At 37.9% G+C, this 21716-nt stretch overlaps 1 protein-coding gene across 1 annotated transcript in view; it reads right to left on the bottom strand.

Annotated features, from left to right (window-relative positions):
- The window catches only part of DOCK3 (dedicator of cytokinesis 3), a 222533-nt gene that overhangs the window by 27616 nt on the left and 173201 nt on the right, over window positions 1–21716 (bottom strand). The window contains exons 29-39 of the mRNA XM_072875713.1: window positions 20154–20229; window positions 19115–19215; window positions 18783–18841; window positions 16238–16386; window positions 13489–13574; window positions 11346–11441; window positions 9520–9580; window positions 8938–9031; window positions 8089–8237; window positions 3049–3135; window positions 955–1059 (exon numbers count right to left, since the gene is read on the bottom strand). Of these exons, the coding sequence (XP_072731814.1) occupies window positions 955–1059; window positions 3049–3135; window positions 8089–8237; window positions 8938–9031; window positions 9520–9580; window positions 11346–11441; window positions 13489–13574; window positions 16238–16386; window positions 18783–18841; window positions 19115–19215; window positions 20154–20229 (1063 nt within the window). The remainder of the gene's footprint in view (window positions 1–954; window positions 1060–3048; window positions 3136–8088; window positions 8238–8937; window positions 9032–9519; window positions 9581–11345; window positions 11442–13488; window positions 13575–16237; window positions 16387–18782; window positions 18842–19114; window positions 19216–20153; window positions 20230–21716) is intronic.

Consider the following 21716-nt stretch of genomic DNA (forward strand, 5'->3'; position numbering starts at 1 on the left):
TTTCACTTTGATTAATTCCAACTTGCCTTTACTTACCCCACCTGTGTTTCCATTAAAAGACTGTAATTAAACACCAATGTTTAAATCCTAGTTAAAAAAACCAACTTAGTAATCAGAGGGAAATTTAAGAATGAAATTTTCAAAATGGTACACAGTTTGGCTTTTTGTAGCTTCCTACTACATAACTCAAGAGTGGTGCCATCTCTTGTCAAACCATTTCTTTAAAGAGAACACAAACCATGCACACCCAGTCCTTGAAAGCACGCTTCAAGTTAGCTTGTCCTGTCAAACTAGATGGCATCTACCATCATTTTTCAGACAGCTCTTACAGCAGTTGTCAGATTATATTCCTTCCTTGCTCTGAACTAGCAACAAGACATGGTATGAACAAATATCCATTTTAAGTTCTACTCCTCATTAGGAAAAGAAGGTAATTTCACTTTTTAAATGGATTGCAGACCCAGCTGATCCTGTATACACCAGCAGACAATAACCTCAAAGTGAGGACATGTCCAGAGAAGCTGCTAGGCTTTTTGTCGGAGGGAGAGGAAATTTTCACTTGTAGACAGCATAAGAGAGTCATCAGTCTGGTATTAGAATCATTCTGTCATGTGAGACTTTTTAAAGTGTGATAATTTGAGATGATGAAAATTAGTTGAGTAATGACCCAACATTGCTGCAATACAGCATTTTGCTTAATATAGAGGCAATTTGTGCTGCATCTGCAGATCGTCAAAAATACATGTAGGCATGAGTCAAATTTCTGATCTCTGTTCCTAAGAACATTCCCAATGGACCACATCCTTCAGTTCAGCCAGAAAGCTGTTTCTACTTGTGCAGGCGTAAAAAAATAAGCTGAATGGCAGACATCATATCTCCACAACAAAAATACAAAGCCTTAACTGCTACTCTGAGCCTGGTCACTTTGTCATATTTTGTACAAGTCTCGCTTACCCGCAGGAAAAATGGGAATTTCCGACCATAAAAGCCAACTCTGAAAAACTCAGGTTCTAAGCGCTGCTGTTCCATGATATTGTCATAATAGGTAGCCTCCATTTTCTGTGGAGGAAAAAGATAGCTGCTGTCAGACCTTTAAAGCTGCACTTAAAGCATTAGAATCTCAAGACACGTTAAAATATCACATTACTCTTTTGCCCCCACAATTTTTTATGAAAAGACCAAAATTATTTTAAAGATAAAAATTATTAATTGAACAGTCTACATGGTGGAACAGACTATAGTATCATCATACTCATTTTACATTTTTGGAGATGACATACGAAAATTTTTCTGTTGTATCTCATTTTAAATTAAACAGGTCTTGCATGTAATTTTCTTTGCATTGCAGAATTAATGGCAAACCTGAGATTAAGATCTATGTTGCCTGGCCCACAGTGTCCTATTCTCTCCTACAGCTCAAAATCTATACCACTGTGTGGAAAATTATATCAATTCAATTGGGTTTGCCTTAATTGAGTTGAGGGGCATGAAAAAGGATGAAACAAAATTAAATCTTCTACAGCTCTGTGCACCAGTAGGTTTAACATGGAAGAAAAAAGGGGTTTGGAAAAAGTAGAAAGACTTTTCTCTACTTCCAATTATTAGTTTTGTGGCACTGTGCTAGCATTTATATCAAGAGTGGGATTTCAAGACCCCTTGCCAAACTGAATCTGAGTTGAAAGGCTCACAGGAATTTCACTATAGCAAAAAGATAGCTTTTTAAAGAGAAGAATCAGTTTGACATCATTGCTTCCACTGCAGGGAACCCTAACAGCAGCTTTGACTTAGAATATTGCATCAAGGTTTTGTTCTCGGTTCCCACACATGTTAACTCCTTTTCTAAAATGGAGAAGGTCCCAAAGTCATTGCAGGAAGAATAAAGGAATGCGTTGAATGATGTGGACGGCATAGAAAAAAACTCTTTAGAGTGGGGAGAAATTCAAGTCAGTTCAGGTCAGCACAGATTTAGGAAACTTGAACAGAAAACAGGTCACACCCAGGTGAGTGAAAGGACGAGGTGAATTGGTTATTCTGATCAGCTGAGATGCTTTTCACCTGCCAGCTGATTAAATCCAAATAATAGAGAGGTAGCACAAATAGCTAATTCACTGATGTTTCAGGAAAGTAAGTCTTAATGCATGACTTGAGTAAGCCTTTAGTAAGTTTGTTTGCTTATCTTTCACGATCACTTTACTGATACGGTATTTCCTGTACACCAGGATAAATTTTCACGCTGCTCTATTTCAGATGTCAAACAAGTGCACAACTACGATGGTCACCCGTACTCTCTCTAGGGCCACTTTGAAGAAAACAGGTTCTTCAGAAGTGCAGTTCATGAGACCTAGTTAGACAGATATCTTCAGATGAGAATAAATTTGACTTTTAAAGATAATTTAAACCACTGTGTATAAGAATACATCCACATAGCATAAATCTTAAATGTGGATATATGCATGCTACCCCAGGGGACAAAAGCAGATGAACTATTTTCACATTCATAAAGCTTTTAAATAACAACCAGAACTTTAACTTTTTCTGATTAAAGCACAATGCTGCAAATGTGCCCTGATTTCACCACATGTTTGGTTTTACCGGAGGACCAGATTCTTGTAAATTGACAAGAATGCCATAAACGTTTGCCTTCTCCATTCTTTCTCTCTTGTTCCTCTTATGTCAACTGAGGCACAAGCTGTCCTTGATATTTTTGGAATTAAAATGAAATATCAATATATAATTAAAAAAAAAAAATTAAAAAAAAAGGATATTTTATGCAAAAATGTATCTAAATATGCAACTGCAACAGCAAGCCCAGCTCCTGTGTGTGCGCTGTCTCATACCCATGGGAGTTTACTGCTAGCAGACTTAGGAATTACTTCAGTGGACCTGCAAAGTCATCGAAATGAATCAATGGCAAAGGAGTCACTGTAAATGTGTGGAGCTGTAAGGGAATATGATTATTTTTTTAAATTCAGAATGTTCTGACAGGAGAGCAAAATTCCCTGGGGAATGACATGAGAGGCTACAAGGAGAGGAGCTGCTGCTACTTACCCGAATCCAGCTGAGGCTCTGATAATCATAGAGACTTTCGTACTGTATGGCCAGTTCTCTGCACAGCGGGATTCCAAACTCCCAGCTCTGCGAAACCAAAGCAAATCACACTCACAGCAAACAGAATGTTATTGCCAACTCAGCTGAGAGGAATATGGAAACTCAATTTTGGGAATTCATTTGGTATGAAATGCCAAGGATTAGATGTGAAAATGCAATGTGATGAAACAGTGTCCATTAAATATCAGATTAATTCCTTCTTCAAGATGGTAACGGAGGCATATGTTCCATTGACATTACACACACATCCTGCTTGTTACTGACAGTTCACTCATGAGACTGGGAACTTACCTGGAGAAAGATAATAGAACTAACAGTTTTTCTTCTTGTTAGACACCCCTTCAACCCACCCCCAATATGTCCTTTGCTTTCTGCACTAAAACTCCTTGGAGTAAAGAGTTAGGGCTTAGCTCCCCAGCAAAGCGCTCCCCTTCCCAGGGCTGCTACTTCCTACTGAAAGCACAAAACTGTCAAGCAATGGGAAACACTCAAATACAGAGACAAAACATCCTCAGAACAGACCTGCATCATTGCACTGAGTGAATATCCACATTCAGAACTGAAAGCAAAACTCATTTCTTCAACTTACAGTCTGCACACCACACATCTTTTCTAGCACACCATACTCATCACCCTCTGAGGTAAGGGAGAAAGAGACCAAGTTTGGGCACAGCCACATTGAGAGAAAGACGCCCGTTACCTCGCTTAGCTTTTCTGAGTGCTCATTTTACACCCTTCAACTGAAATCTCCTCTCCCATCATCTTTTACCTGCATAGATGGGGAGCCTTTTGGGGGAATGACTGTATCTTACCATAGCTATATAAAGGCTCTAGAACACCCAGGTCTCTGCTGAACCTTTACTGGATTAACTTTTATGCATTACTGGACTAACTTGCCAGTTTTAACTGGGACCCTGTTGTACTGAAAACAAAATTAATGTGCAAGTTAGACTATCACCTTACGTTCTAAGAATATTAATAGCAATATTGTAAATTATCGGTAACAGTAATTAACAGGAATTAACAGGAATTCCACTTAATATGGAAATAGTTTTTCTGGTTACATATGTACCTTCACTTAAAAAAGTGAATCTCTGCACGGTTTGATTTAGTGTATCAGGTACTTTACAATGCTTGCCTTTATGCACACACATTTGTAGTGTCTGTTCGCTCATCCTTAATACCAGCAAAGCTTTTTTTTCTCTGAATAGCAAAACCAGTAAGTGTAAGAACTTTTTTATTTAAAGAAGGGATAGTTGTAAGAACTAAAAAGGCAAAAATAATGATCCCACATCTCTTTAGCTTCAGTTAATGACAAAAACTTACATAAGAACTTGCTAAATAAAAAGATTCTTTCAGGATCAATTTGGATATTCTGATAGTATTAGTAGTTTGGGACGATGGGAAGCCTAAGATTTATTTAGATAAATACAATATATACAATAGGAAATGAACTGAAAGACCAGTTACTTGACTACTCAAAATATTACTCAGGCTTTTGTGATCTCAAATTAACAGGATTTTTGCTGTGGATTGTCAATGTCCATGACATACAAATTGATACACTGAATTGGGATCAACAACATTAACCAGTTAAATGCTTATATTTGCAAACACAAACACCATTGCATTTTTTTAATAGGTTTCAACATTCTTTACAGAGACAATGTACATAGATTTTCAGTCCTTAGCTGATCTATATTTACTTAAAAGAATGGAAAATAAAAGTCTCTTCTAAAACATCTGGCTAGAAATAAATGTCTTTTGTCACACAGAGTGTGAGCAGAGCCTTACCTCCAAATGGGATGCTGTGGCTAAAGCCTACATAATTCTCTAATCTGTCTTCCAGATAGAAGCAGAAAGCTAGCTGGCTGTCTTCCCTTGAGGTGATCCAAAAGATGTAACCTTTTCATGCTCCTTTTCTGATGTGAATTAAATTAACAACATGCAACTACATCTTATTTCTCTTTATACCAGCTCTTCTGCATGTACCCTGATACTATTCCTGTCATCCTAACTCAGGCTTTCTCTCTTGTTTCAGTTAGATTTCCACACAGAGAAATTCCACTGTGTTGGCTGAATATTCGGTAGATACAAGATGAGGTAGAGAAGCGAAGAAACACAATATGCAGGTAACTTCTTAGAGAAAAAAGAGAGTTTGCAGATATTTGAAAGGAAAAGAGAATTAATGGGTATCTGAGTCACTGGGATCCTCAGCTTTAAAATCTGTGATGTTAATGAGTACCATCTTCACAGTGTAGAAATTTAATATGTAATTCCATGTGCTATGCAAGTGTCACTTCCCTCTAAAGCATCATTATTCCCCCCTTCAAATAATTTCCTAATGTCTCCACTGTTAATTTCCCTCATTACTGCTTTCTGTTTTGCTGACGTCTGATCTGTTTGCATGTTCTATATTATGTCCTTCACTTGAAACGCACATTCATATGACATTTATTACAGCTTTCTCCTATGGCACCAGCAACTCTCAGCTGAGCGCTACTGACTGCACACAAGGAGGCACAGATAGAAACAATCAACATTTATGAATGGCAACCTTTATTTACTCACATCCCAATGTGCAGATTTCTTTTGGAAATATGATTCACATGAGGGTGCACAAGATAAATTAGTTCAAATGTTGGGTATGGAGCACACGATCTAAAAATGAACTGCTTTGGAAATACAGCTTTGGGTCTCTCACAGCACTTGGCTGGCACTAAGGAGAATACACACTGTGATGCTGTGTGTATCAGATGTAGTCAGAATTTTTAGTTAATAAAATCTAGCAGTGAACTGCACAGAAAAGGGTTGTGTAGTTTTCAGGCTATTGCTGTCCAGAAGCATGATCAATCGGGTTCAAACTGTTCCATTCACAGTCATCTTCAACTAGAAAACCTTGAGTTTTAACAGACAAAATTGTAACCGTGAGTTAAAAAAAAATACCTTCATTTAAAGTTATGCACTTGCACACACTGCCAGCTGAGCCACAAACCAATTCAAAGCATAGCAGAAATCAGTAGGAAGGAGCACATGACCAGAGCGAAGGCTAAAAGGGCTCTGGAACACCTTGTTCCTTCCCAGCACAGGGCTGCCACCGACAATATTGAGAATGGGCGTTACTCAATTCTGCACCCCACTGCAGCGCTCCAGGCCTGCCATGGGCCACCCCACCACTCCTTGCCCTCCACTGGCATGCCCTTTATGTCAAACTCACAAGACAGTCTTGTGGCCATAGTCTTCCCTCGTTCCTGTGCTGAGAAAATTTTCCCATTAACAAATGCAGAATTTTTACACCCTTTTCATGCTGCTTTGACCCCCTCACTTAGTAGAAGGTGCCAGGAGCAGCATGAGAAACTTAACTCTAGAAATGCAACTGAAGGACACAAAACAACAAATTCCACTCTTCAGGACCTGAGGAGGGACTATCTTAGGGTAGTGCAGAAAGAAACTATCAGACACAAGTTGAGGGAAGCAAGTTTCTTCTATTCCCTGAGCTGTTCCCTCTTACACAGCAACAGAAAGAGTGCTGAAAAGCAGCAGGAGGATTTGGCTTCTCAGCATCTTTCACTTCCACAGTTTGAGTGACATACACACTGCTTAAGTGGATTATTTAGTCATTCAGCTACCATTTATAATAAAGGAGGATTAAAACACAAAGTCAAGTAACTCCAAAAGCATTCAGTGGGGAAAAAACCTCAAGAGGTAACACTCTATAATCTGTTAGGAGTTTTATAGCAAAATTACATCCGTCAAGTTTTTAGTCCCCTTCAGTGCATATATCAATTGCCTGTTTTTGTCAAAAATACAGGCTCACTTGTTTTACATAGTCCCTGTATCATCTTTGTCTAGTCAGACAGTACAGTACTGCAATATTTGTACAAGTCAGTAATTTATTTTTTTAAGTGCAGTCTGAAAAACCCTGAAAATTTCTGAAACTAAAAAGAGAACCATATGCAGTATTATTACAAAAGAACAATTCTGGCAAAAAAAAAAAAAATCATCTTGATAATCACTGCCTCATAAATAGGCCATTTCTTCCTACACACAGGAATCTGACTTCCTTTTGCAGGTTCTGTAGAGAATGTCTCTGCCATATGCAACTTTCTGTTATCAGGGCTAGGAAAGAATTATCTGGAATGGCAACCCCACGTGAACCAAATCACATTTGTATTTAATGCCACTGTCATTGCCATCACAGGCAAAAACAACCCTGAGGCACACGTACAGACATTATCTTCCAAGAATATAAGCTGCAGGGATTTTTCTAGAGAAGGGAAAAATTTGAAAATATTCTGACAGATGATATCACTTTTAAGGTTCACTTCTGAAACGTTCCCAAAACTCCATGACACAAGGGACTATAACACCTACGCCTGCAGTAATTTAAAAAAAAAATATTTATTGTAGGAAAATGTACCGAGTATGTGAAATTGAAATGTATTGATTTTCTTCTTGTGCAATGGATGGAACTGCACTTTAATTGAAAGTCCCTTTAAAATAACAGTGACACTGAAGAGACTTAAATCTTTTTTAATAAAGGGACTCCTACAGTGCATTGCCTGCCATTTACTTCTATAGGTTAGAAACAAAACAAGTTCTAAAGTGAGTGATAACCCAGCAATTTGCATAGACAGCTACAAAATGCAATCCCGCTCCCCAAAAGCTGAGGAACTGGCATTCGTAGAGCTTTCTGCCCTATCAGGTGATCCAAAGTTTGGTTTAAAGGTATAAAAATGTTTTGGTGTTTTTCCTGTTGGCCTAACTAAACTAGTTCCAAATGTTATGCGTAATGAAATACCCATATCCATTTTCTCATCTGTTTTTTTGTCCAGAAAGCCAAGAAGCCATTTGTCAAGTTATAAAACCTTTTGATACAAATTTACATCCAGACTACTGAACTGCGATGATAGCTTGCAAGCCCTAAGTAAGTCAGGAAAAGGGAAGGAAGCTGCTGGAAGAGAGAAGAAGTTGGCATACCTTCCCTTTGTTGAAGTAATGGATAATCTTACGGCACAGACCTTCCTTACGTTGCCACTCTGACTGAGATGGATAATGCAGGAACTCTCTCAGAGGTCTGTCCTCCCACTGAAGCAACTCACAGTACAAAAGCAAAGTAAATGCAGCCTCTGTTGGAATGCAATTATTGAACATTGAATCAATGACAACAAACATATACAGCCAATAGGTTGAAAGGTCACTAGACCTGCTTCTTAAACAGTCTGGAATTTCTGATTTACAATTTGGGAAAAAATTCTGAAGTCTTAGATGATCATTAAATTATTCAATTAAAATAGCAGCACAAAGCTGTTTCCTATGAACCCGATTTTTAGGCACAAATCTGTCAAGTTTCTTTTTACTAGCTACTTAGTTTAAATGCACAGTCAGATATGTACCTAGATTTGGGGCCTGCAGCTGTAAACAGAGCTTGGACAATAAAGAATTAGAGCCTATACACTTTCTAAGTGCTCCCTAAACACTACAATGCAAGGAAATATGGCAAATGATAATATAACGGTGGTTTTGTGATTTTAATCTTCCTCTAAATTTGATTCCACTGTTGTGATTTTTTGGATCAATCTTCCTCGCAGAACACTTTAATGTAACATTCAGAGTGTAACGGAATAGTCGTATGGTTGTGTGGGCACAGACATACATTATTTGACTTGAGGGAATGAGCCGGACCTCAGCTTCTTATCTTCCCAACTGCCGTAACTGATTCATACAATTTTTTTCCAAAAGAATGAATCAGATGTTAGAGTATAACATTGGGAGAGCCAAAAACTTCCAGCAGGATTTCAAGCAGACCCCATATGATGTCTTACTAACCTGTATAGTTCTCAGCCTGTAAGTGCATGTCACACAGCTTGTGGATATAGCGGATGTACATCTCTTCCTTGTTAATTTCGGATTTATAGAAATTCTGTGAAAGAAAAAAGAGAGTGGTTATTGAGACTCATCCTTCATTCAAGACAATCAGCAGCATCTGTGTATGTATAAAGGTATTGAAAAGAGAATACATTATTAGTGTAAGAGAAAAAAAAAAATTCTTTTCACATTCACACTGATTTAACCCACTAATTTTATCATGTCATGACTTTTTTTCAAAATGAAGGTAGTCAAAAGCTGAAAGAAAAGGCGAGAGAGGTTGTAGAACCTCTGTCACAGGGATACTCAGAACTCAGCTGGACAAGGCCCTGAGGAACCTGACCTGTTTGGCCCCGCTTTAAGCAGAGCGTTGGACCAGAGACCTCCAGGGGATCCTCACAATCCCTGCCATTCTCTTCTGTCATTCCACCACTCGGGTTCTGAAGCTATGCTTGCCTGACACAGATTCCTATCCCAACTTTTCCCATCCCAGTTTCGACAACATTGCACAGTATCACAAAGAGATAAAGGAAACATCTTTACCATAAGGTTAACAGTGCAGCCAATTTTCTTGTTTTCTGTCTCATCTCCTTTCATACAGTCCCTAAGAAAGCACAGCAATATTGAAACATACATCTGCAAAAAAAGTCCTTTTAAAATAAATTTGAAGCTCTCTTATCCTCCAGAGTTTCCTTGGATCACAAACGACAGTTAATCATATACTTTATTTTATAAAGTTCCTCTAAGAAAAATTTCCATACTATGGCTTAAATGATATGAGAACCGTGTCCTCTTAAATGTCTGCATCTGAGAACAAGCACCTGAAATGACTGCTACTTCATTTCTTACAAGAATCTGAACAAAAAGCAGGTAATAGTGGCCAAAAATCATCTGAACGAAAGATCTACTATAAAAGTGAAAAATTATTATTTATCCAGATGTAAATGTTTAGTGGCTTCCTAGTCAAAGGATTAGCTTTCATAAATTCAGGTAATGTAGCGTTGGCACACTGAAAGATACAACCTGAGTAATTTAGACTGGATTACTAACTTTTTCATAGGTAAGTTAAATCACAAAATTTATCTTTAGTTTCTGGAATATTTTAGAAATTATTTCTATGCAAGCAATACAAAAAGTTAAAGGCTTCAGAAATTACTAATCTTGACTTGAGACAGTCACATTCATTTGTGAAAAAGAGACAAAATTTTTAAAGCAGTGACACAGCAAACTCTCTCGAGAACTACTGTGTCAACTAACTGCCAGCTGGACTCCAAGAGATGCCTGTGTACTTCCAAATTCTGATGCAGTTCCCTGTTCTGTTCTGCTCTGGGAATGAAAAAAAACTGCTGTGTATTAAAAATCAATTAAAACCTGGTATCTGTTCCTCAATTAAATGTATATCTGTGTATCAAAGTTGCGCTGATAGCAAATTTCATTAAAAAAATAATCAGCTCCCTTGCATTCCCTTTAAACGTGTCTCAGATACCTGGTCTTGCATAGTAGTTGTACAGCAGCTGTTGTCAGAAAACCAACAGGAGATTGGATCAAACTGGTGAGGATAACAAAAACAGACTAAGAAGCACAGAAAAGAATTTGGGATTGCAGAATACCCAGCCTAGTCACAGGTTTTCACCTATAATGAGCAGCAGCAGAGGAAAAAATTATTTGAACTCTTGTCAGTACGCTGAAGATAGAAATATTTGGGGCAGTTCTATATAGATTCAAATTGTCTATCATTCCATAAAAACAACTCTGAGTGTGTGTGTGTGTGTGTGTATATGTGAAGTTAAAATATTTTCTTGTAACTGAATCAAAGCTCAGCTGTATTGACACAACAGTCCTGCAGACTTCAGTCTAAAACTAAACAAAGGATGCCTCATTTGTAGTGGAGGCTTGTACACATGAGTCACCAGCTGACATGTCAGACTTTCCTCAGATGAAAAGTTTTCCAGCTCTGCATGTCTGGATGAGGCATTCAGCACATCTTGGTTCAGCAAGGCATTTGAGGTCATTCTTGCATTTAGTATCTATTTTGCTGAATTAGGTGAGATCATTTCAGTGATAGAAGGAATTAATCATTTGGCAACCTGAATAAACCTTCGTGCAAAACTATGAATTAAGAAACGTCTTTATCTTTGCTATTATCAGGAAGGAGGGTACAAGAATGAGAATTAGGGCTCTAGAGATGAGGACTTAGGATTTTTGCTCAGAACCCAGCAGCAATGAGTTAGGCTTGCTTACATAATACCTGCCATCAGAGAAGCATGCAGCTTGATAAACAATAAAAATATTCCCTGTAGAAAAGAAATTTGCTACTACCTCTTTACAAACTTCTTATACTTGGAATATATTACTGTTGTTGCAGATACCTATAGTCAAGCAGACGCTCCATGAGACGAGTAACTGATGTAACAAAAGAGATTCCAGTCTCCCGCCATGTTTCCTGCTCAATCTTCTCCAGCAAACTGTTTGGAGATGGAAAGACAGCAGATGAGGCTTCCAGGGAAATGGTATAGTGCATGCAGACAGCTGCCGACAACTTGCTTTCTTCCTCATAAAACAAATTCATAGAATTACTATCTTACCTGGGATAAGGCCCAAAGAGCTGGGTTCTACTCCAGGCAGCATGAAGCAAAGACAAGGAAATTACAGAATTGACAGGAGAAGGAAAAATATCTTCACGTTGCCATTTAAAATACATGAAAAAGAGCAATGCTCATGGCAACAGTTGATTCCCACATTATTACCTGTAGCTTAAACACTGCTAACAGCAGTCAGAAGTTGGAAGGGAGCCTGAACCTACTGCAAATACCTCTTCTACTGCTCATCCCTACATAAATTTTTGTCTCTCATCAGCAACCAACCAACCAACCTTGAATCACAATTTATTTAAACTGTAAATAAATAAAGGCAATCTGTTCCTGCTCAGCAAACTAGACAATACAGCGGGCATCTCACTGAGAAAACTGTGAAGGATGAGAGAAGGCTAGAGCGAGAACACTGAAAGTCATATTTAAAAAGTGAAAAAAGAAAGAAAATTTACATGCTAGTTTCCTGAAACCGGATCTCCGGTCAAAGAACTTGCCACTTCTATACTGGCAAGAGGAAAGAAGTTGTGTTGGGTGTCATACATGTCCTTAGAAGAGGCAAACTCTTCTGCACTGGAATGATTTCCAGCTGAAGGAGCCAATTCACATTTCAGCAGCATGGTTGAGACACTAGAATTCAGGGTCAACTGTTTATTTCACACAGCATTTATTAACTTTGTAGAATTGTTTCCTCAAAATTCACATTGTTCTCAGAAAAGTCCATAGCAAATATAAACTAAAAGGTTGCGTGGACTTCCAGGCTGCATTTATTGGTAATTCATCCAGTCACTGTCATCTAAAAATACGTAACAAGCTACAGTCCCTGAATTCTTAACATTTCGGGTAACAAATGTCTTCAGCTGGAGCAAAGGAAATGCACAATATTCCTCTTGCCAGGTGAATTAAAAAAAAAGGGTAGATATTTTCTTTCCTTTATCCCTGAAATAGACTTATACTATCTGTACACATAACATGCCAGACTTCCCAAGGCTGAATATACACAAATCAAAACTGAATACATTTACATGCTTCCTAAGGATAAGCATACAGGATGGGCAGGCTTATCTATCTTGAAAATGAATGAATGTGCAATTGTAAATTCAGAAATACACGTATTGGTTCTAGCAAAACAAAGGTTTATGCCTCAAACTGCCAGCATACTACTGGGGGCCATGTAAAATTGTCTGGAATATATGGCTAAAATTCTGCTAATGATCTCTATGGCTCACTGAATATGAAAAGATTTAGGGTTAACTGCTCTGGACTCTCAGTGTTCAAAATAAGTCATTTTGAAATGAACTAGGATCACTGGAAATGAAATCTGGAGGCAGATCAGTAATCAAAGATAACTACGTGGAAAGTCAGATGTAAAGTCTTTAAGCTTATCCTTACAAGTACACATTTTTGGTGTGAAAGGGAGTGGAAATGCAGTGTCATGATGGACTCTGGAGGAAGCAACTTGCAACTGTTGAGCCAACTAAAAGACGACCTTCAAAAACTGAAAGAAGCAAAGGAAAATGCTGAGGAAAATCTCTTTTGCTCTAACAAGGCCTGACTTGCTAGATAGTACACTGTTTCTCTAAACAATCCGAAGGCCATGATTTCACTTATTGCTATGTAAAAAGAAAGGCACTGGCTCCTCTAGCTAATCAATTTTTGATATGAGGATGATAACTACCTACCTGTGCAGCCTTATCTTAGATTTCACAGAAAGAAGACAAAGAAGAATTTAGGTGTTTATATTCTTTTCAGAATTAGAGTGACGTATTTCCATTTCACTGAGCCATGTCATGAAAACCTGCCAGAAAGCCCTTTACTGCCTTCTCCGAAGATCAGCACTGTAGCTGTGGCTGCAGAGATCACTACTTTGACTCTTTCAATGACCCTGCACAACACAGAGCGAGCACAAACTGGCATAGCTTACAGCAGGCTGAAGAGTTCCCTGTAGTTCTCGTCACCTTTCCCTTCGGATACCAGGCTGTCCAGCTTATCGATCAGCTCAGCTTCCACCTGGATGAAGAAGTGATTGGTTACAAATTAGCTGTTCATGTAGAAGACAAGAGGTCCAAACACTAGGAGACTGGAATAATATTTTATTTCTCATGCCCTCGGGCTACCCACTTCTATGTGCAAGTTGATTTATTTTTCTGTGGCTCAGTTAAATGCACACACTTTTCTCATTTTTCAGTGAAATAGAAGTAAAACTAAATTATCCTTTTGCTTATCAGGATCTAAATGAACATCCCAGGGGAGGTAACGCTTCTTCTTCACAGGAATTTCTGAAGTTTATTCTCTTATCAAATAAATCACTCAGGCACACTTTCTGTGAACCAGTATATCACATAAACTATATCCTGCACTGTAACAGAATATCCACGCAGAGAAACTAACTCATGGCATGATCATTGCCACTGCTCTGCTGTGGTGGTTCTGCTGGTAGGTAACTGATTCCCAGTCATCCAGGCATCATCACATTGGAAGATTATTTGTTCATTAAGCCCAGTTTTGTCAAGCCTCTCTATGATTATATGACGCATTTTCTTTTCACACTTATATAAAGGGCCACAACAGTATCGCTATGTTTCTTTTCCCTTACAAAGGTTTTGAATATGTATTCATTTCCCCCCATCTAATACATCCTATTATCGAGTTTGATAGCAGATATTCCCATAAAATTGATTCAAGTGCAGAAATCAATGTCACCTGATGTTAAATAAAACAATTTCATGTAGTCTTCAAAATCTTGTAGAAAACATACTTTCGGTACTAATGAAGACAGAGGTTCCTAAAGGTTGTAACTGTTTGTAGAAATATGGCTTGTTTTTATTTAAAGACAAGCATAGTTTGAGTTTCTCTCTGTTTTTCAGCTGCCAAATTGCAAAGGAAGTAAAGATGAGAAGGAAAAGCAAATCACCCAGCGGCACACAAATGGAGTTGGTGCTCTTGTTGCTGAAATCATTAAAGGGAGACCTGATTTAGTCCATGAATCAGACTGCATTGTTATATCCAGTATTGCTGAAAAAATAACCTTGTTACAACATGAGGTACTGAAGAAAATAAAAGAAGGGCTTGAAAATGAATTTCCAGGATTTTTATATTTTCTGACAACCAATTTAGTATTCAAAAAGTAAACAGAAGCTCAAAATTAAAAAAAAGCTACCCTTTCTGCTTGTGATCTGCAATGACTTGACAGAAATCAGTAATGCATCGGTCCAGCCATCTAGCATTATAGTGGACAACAAATAACTTCCTGGTTCCAGCAGCTAATGTTAATAAGGTTTAATACATCTTGTGCTATTTAACTATTTTTTTTCATTCTCACTAATACAGATGATTATTCTGTCTTTAATCTTAGAAAGTTACGATATATGCTTCGTAAAACAGTGTGGAAATTTGCTCCACAGGTAATTTAAGAAATATTCTTGGGGCTCTAGTTTAGAATACATTAGTGAGTATAAAAATTAAATGAAGATTATGAAGAGTTCATCTTGATACAGAAAGTATAAACAGGTCCAGAAACTTGAAGATGACTGTAGGTACTTATAACTGTAAATGCCAGAGCAGGGACTGTTCTATTGTTACACTAAAACAAGGAAAAAGAGGACCATGATCAAATGCTACTGAAATAGTAATAGTAGTAAATAATAATAATAGTAATAACCAAGGGAGTTGAAGAGAAGAAAAAACATAAGCTCCTGGTAATACTTTTCCACACAGCCTTTAATAGGTCAGGTTATGGAAAAGGTCTGTTACTCTCCTGGAATGACAGATTAGATCTGGCATTTTAATGAGTTTGTAGATAATAAATAATCACATGAATGATGATAATTTAAATAGAAGGATTTACTACTTATCTGCAGAGCACTTATCTGCAGATACTTGCCCCCAGTATTGCCCCAAACACGGTGACAATGAAGCACTGCCATCTCAGGATCCAGTCCAAACCGATCCTTCATTATTAATACTTTGCACTTCAGGGATCTGTTTTGCAGTGGAAAATTTAAGCAATTCTCTGACCATGACTGGGCAACAAAATGATGAAGACTCCTCTCCCTGTTTTGCAAACAGAGCTCACAGCAGGTGGAAACTACAGAACTGTTGTTGGGCATAACCATTCCAGGAGAGCTGCTACAATTGCTTAAAAAAGATACAGTCACAAAGTCTGTTTCAAAGGATGGTGTAATTATTTCACTATAAAACACCACTTTCTAGCTGGAAATAGAAGACAGAGAAGCAAAGGTGACTGTTTTCACAAATACTGGCTACGTCTTTACATCTCCATTTTTGGTTCTCAGTCTGACCCATTTAATGGTTGACTAATAATCTACGTGAACCCAATGGGAGCGCTGAGAGCCCAGCAACTGCAAAATTCTTTTCTCTTCCTCATCTCGGATGTGATCAGCACATTGCTCCTCTTCTCTGTGTTCATGGGAAATGTAGCTTGCTGTAAAGTGCACTGTTTAAATAGTGCACTTAAATACAAGACTCTTGGGAGTCTTGTAATAGTTTTGTGAATTATGCTTCAAATTTTCTATTTTTATATATTTACACAACATCATCTTCTTCACAATCAGAAATGGATCAACAGATACAAACTCCTTGCTTCCAGCTGGACACTGCAGATAGACAGAGCACGAAAAAGAATACTGCAAATGCTTGGGAAGAGACTTCACCTGTTTGAAGTTGCCATTCTTCCTCTGCTCCCAGTCCATCATGTCGTGGAAGATAGGGATCATGATATTCCGGACTTCTGGTTGTGGAACAAGTGTAACACCAAGAAAGGGGCCAATCATTCCCGGAATAAAGTGAATCTTATGCTCACCTGTACAACACAAACCAACTGGAATTAAATAAAAGCCTTTGTTGTCTGTCACTGAGAAAATGAGGAAGCCCTGCAATAATGACATATACAAAGTAGTAGGCATGAGCATCAGAAAAGCAAACACATTCTTTTCCTGAAAGGACTGGAAAAAACAATATTTACTTTACACCATTCCTTGCAAAGTCTCTAAGAGCCATTTTTAATTTCACTGTGAAAGCCTTCAGCAAAAATTGTCAGTGCATTTTACTTGCAAAGGAATTTAAACTGTCAAAACTAACCAAACTAAAACATACTAACGAGGGGGAAAAGAGGCCACAGATACTTCTAATTTATGAAGACAAAGATTTTGAAAGGGCTGGTGGGAACAATGGTATTTAATAGAACATATTTAGATTTCAAAGAACTACCGAGCTCTTCCTTCTCAGTGCTATGGAGTCTCAATTTCATCACTGACCTTGGCTGAGGCCCAAACTGCATTGCTGCTCAGCAACAGAAACCCAAGGCATTTTCCTAACAATCTTGTCTGCGGCATGCTTACTGTGCAGTCACAGGGAATAAATCAAAATAGCCATATTTGGAACAACATTCAGTGATAAGTATCTGCATCTACATATCTAAAACAGGCTTCTCACTTCTCATTTGAATTTGTCTAGCACCATTTTCTGGTTATTTGATCTCTGTTATATTGGAGAGCCTTCTATTCTCCACACAGATGCTTAGAAACTGTGATCAAGTCTGGCTGTATCATCTTAGCTGTGCAAGACGGGTCAGGCTTAGTCACTATTTTATAATAAGGCATTTTCTTACTTCTGTACTCATCTTCCTGACTGTCCTCTGAACTCTGTCCAACTTGTCTTTGGTTTTGGGTTTTTTTTTTTTTGAGCTGTACAAAGCAGGAGCCGGCAAACTATTCTAGGATCAAGAGCACTTATGAAAAAACTGTGGCAGTAATATCATTCCTCTTCTCTTACACAAGATTCTTACATATTTGCTCAAAGATTATGGGTTGGTTTTTTTTTACTCATGGCATTTTACATGTAGCTCACGTTCAGCTGATTATCAGCATGATATATTTGTGGTCTTTGTTTTCTTGAATAGCACTCCTACCTATATTCCTACAAATAAAATGTTCATATTTGGCTTTTTGAATATATTGCTTGCAGCCACATTATCAAGTTATCCAATCTGATTTCTATCATTCCTTTGCCCTCTTAATGATTTACCTGTTCTCAGAACCTTGTATTATTTGTGATCTCTATCAGTAAACATTTTTTTATTTTCCTCTAGAATACTATATGCTTCCTTTGTCCTCAAACATTTCCATAGGTATTCATTTTTGGTCCCTGATGGAGACAGGATACCGGCCTAGCTGGAATTGCTCTGATGGAGTACAGATGTTATTTGGCTTTTCTGTTAATAAAATCCTGAATTACCTAAACCCAAGACTGCTGCAGCACACTTCTAAAAGCGCAAGTCCTAGATGAAAAATCTCCATTTACCTTTTGAGACCTGTGGCAAGATATATTTTTCCCCATTTTGTAACATGCTTAATTTCATAATCAAAATATATAGGAAAAGGTCAAATGAATTGCAGAAGTTGAAGTTTTATCACAAACATAGTGTTATTGTGGACAGGGCTTTTGTGGGTTTTGGTTCGGGTTTTCTTTTTTTTTTTTTCTTTTTTTTTTTTTTTTTCTTTTTAAAGTAGTAACGTAGAAATTGTTATGCATACTAGATACCTGAAGATACCAAAAAAGAAGCTTTACTGTATGCCACTTGTGGGCTTTATTATCAAACACACATAGCTATGGTTTAGTGGTGGACCTGGTAGTGTTAGGTTTACGGTTGGACTCGATGATCTTAAGGGTCTTTTCCAACCTAAATGATACTATGATTCTACGATTTTGAATCGTGACAACTTTGGCTTTTGAATCATCTACAAAATTATAAAGTTGGTTCTAGCTGTGAAAATTTAAATTTCTGCTTTACAGGCATGGATCAGACAAAAGTCAGAGAGTAACAGTATATCTCCATATTAACCTGACTGCAGCACAGTTGAAGGGATTAGAAAAAGCTGATTTTATATTTGCAAATACATAAAAACTGTCCCTGATGTGTCAAAACAACCAAAACCTGCCACTGTCACATTAGAGAAGAAAGCATTCAAATTCATAGGAACATATTATTTCAAATAAAAAAGCATGATGAGACAGTGCAGAAGAGAGTTTTTGGTGGGAGAAGAGAAGTGCTTCCTGGTTTTACAACCCTTAAGAGAAACTAAGTATTCTGTGATGCTACAAAAAGTAAAAAAAAAAAAAAAAAAAAAAAAAAATTTCCAACAGAAATCCAGGGTTACTTTGGCTTTGGTTGTTAGGGCAGAGAAGGAAGAGACATACCCAGGTTCTGCCACATGCTGAAGAGCTCATATGCCATCATCACTCTCATATCGCCATATCTGAAAGGGAGGAGATAGACAACTGTCTAATGGAACAAAACCTAACAAGGCAGTGATGTTAAAAAAAAAATCAGATTCACATTTAAATCAACATAAGAATATCAAACAAGTTGACTAATCACTGAACACTGTATTAGGAGATCTACTTATTTATTTCCCAGGCATTTCCACATCCCAAGTTCCATAATAAATCACAGGGACTCGGGGCAGAAAACAAAGTCTCATTTTTGAGGTGGCAGAAAAGGCTGGGAACCCAGCAAAACATGTTCTTACTTATCCAGAATCTTCTTCCTCTTAGCTGGTGTGGCATTTTCTAGTTGGAGACTTGGCTGGTTTATAAACAAAACTGCCAGGCTGAAATAAGAGTTCCACACCTGTGACACAGGAAGGAAGTTTTATAACATCACACTCCAAGGAGTAAGTTTTAAACAAGTGTAGGAAGACATATGTTCCTTTATATGTAGAATCAGACTGTTCCTTTTTGTAATCAAGATGTAACTTAATCAATATGTATCTTAACTATTGAGATACTAAACTCTTAAGGATACCAGTGGATTATTTAGAACCTGGTAGGAACTAAAATTAAAACCCCCAAGAAGGTAATGCCACTGGGCTTCCCTCGTAGCACCAGAGATCAAAAATGAATAAACTTCGTGACTTCAGCGAAGTTTTAAATTGTTTTTTTCTGTAGACTAAACAGATTTTATCCCTCAAAAATCCCCAGAGATTACATTATATCATGAATGAGAGCCCTATAATTTAGTCAGTTTTCCCAAAGAAATGAGGCTTTTGCCGTCACGCTGTGCGTACATGTGCCTAGGGACACGGCTGGCAGCTTTTCCTTAGTAACACTGAACTTGTTGCCCATTTTCAACTACATCAGACATAGGGCAAACGCTCTCTAAGATAATGTGTTCCTCCAAGTTTTAAGTCAACAGCCCGAAAGAGAGACCGCTGGGAGAGGAAGATCACGAATGCCCCAATTTCAGGAAAAGCATTGCCTGAGTTTACATTTTATTAGCCATGAATCTGTAAGACAGCATGCTTCATTAGCTCCGCTGCTTCTGAAGATACTTGTTTCCTTTATGAGGGGCTCACTTTTCTTGATTTGATCTCACAGTGTATCTGTTCTACTTCCCCTCAATTCCACAGCAGATTCAAATTCCTGTCTTTTATCAGTGAGGTCACCTTCCTCACAGATACTCAAATAAATGCTGCAAATATGATCAGCTAATGTAGAGAATAGCTCTTTTTCCTTTGTTACTGCTAGTTTAAAAAGATGTCATAACATTTTCTGAGTATCAATTCTTACTTTAAAATCAAAGTCCGTTTCCGTGAAATTCTTATGCAGTGCAGAAGACAGGTACTGAACTGTTGTAACTATGATACTGCAGTCAAAAACAAAAAAGAAAACAAAAAAGAACATTTGAATCTGGAGTATAACATCTTGCAGTGGTTTGTGGTGCTGATTTTACTATACGTAAGAGAGACGGGCATTCTTCATGTAATCACTGCTAGATTTGCATAGAAGTCACCTATCTTTCTATGTTTTAATAAACAATTTGTACTAAGTGATACAAGATTAAGAATTTTCATCGTTATTGTAACTTTCGGAATTTACACAGGAGCATTTAAAATCCTGTCTCTTTTGCATGGCTGGGTCATATTACCTCCCGTGAAACGAAAGAATACATCCATCTTCCTCCTATTTTAAGCAGAAAGATTCCCCCCCACCCCCCCAGAAAAGAGCAACTCAAAAAGTTTGAGCTATTTTTGTTCTTGGCTATACAATGGTCCTTTATCTGGCTCACACTTCAACTCAAGATATTTGTGAGTATTTTGCCAATTCTGGATTCCCTGGTCTTTTTCTGTAAGGTGGCTAAATACAACTTAGTGAAAGGCAATCAAGGCATGTGATAAATTCAGGAATTAATAAACAGCATGTAGATAAGGCAACAATAGTATCAAAAGAAACAGCACATCTCTGATTCCCACATAAGTAATACTTCCACAGTAACACTGCTGAACATACCTATCTGTCTAAAGGTTTATGGCAAAATTATGCCAAAGGACCTAGGTAACCTACAGCATCTGAGGTAACTACTCTTTCATGTGGATTTTTCTTTTCTTACAGAACTTCATTTGATCTGTGCGCTTGAAATACTGAAATCCACTTCTTTCACTTTTCATTAGCACGGTGAACTCGCAGAGCACACAGCTCAGCTGAGCAGTCAGCCTTTAGGAACACGTCCATGGTGTCTTCTTGTAATGGGAACCCCTCCAGTTGTCAGTTAGTCAGCAGTAATCTAAAGAAACTAGTAAATAATTCCAGCCACCCTGTGTTCATCACACTGCTGTCATTCCAAACAGCATAGTACTTAACCTATCAGAAGCAAGAAAATTAGATAAAATTAAGCATTAAAATGGCAGATGACAACTTAATTGGGAAGTAACTCTATATGTAATGCACTTGGTGTCATCGCTAGAGTCTGCTCCGCCTTTTCTAAAATAACTGAGTCCTCCTCCTAGGTAGGTTAAGGAGTGACACTTATGGGAAGAGACAGACATTTAATGTAGTAATTTACTGAGAAAGGGAGTGGAGAGGCCTGCCCATTCACACCACTTGGTGTGGGCAGCTGCTCCTTGCCGTGTGTTATGATAGCTGCTGTGCCACTCTTACCCTCAATGCAACGACTTCAGCTTTGGGTTTAACCTTCTAACTCTCTGATACCTGCGCATACTGGTAGAGTTCAAGAAACAGAATGAATACAGAAGTCCCCGTTTGGTCCAGGGTGTTAAAATAATTGCAGAATGAGGATGAGCACTCCCGAATTCCTGTCTTGATCACCACATCTCAGTCTGATGAAACACACTG

The sequence above is a fragment of the Ciconia boyciana genome, chromosome 11 (genome assembly GCF_034638445.1).
Source record: "Ciconia boyciana chromosome 11, ASM3463844v1, whole genome shotgun sequence".
Lineage (NCBI taxonomy): Eukaryota > Metazoa > Chordata > Aves > Ciconiiformes > Ciconiidae > Ciconia > Ciconia boyciana.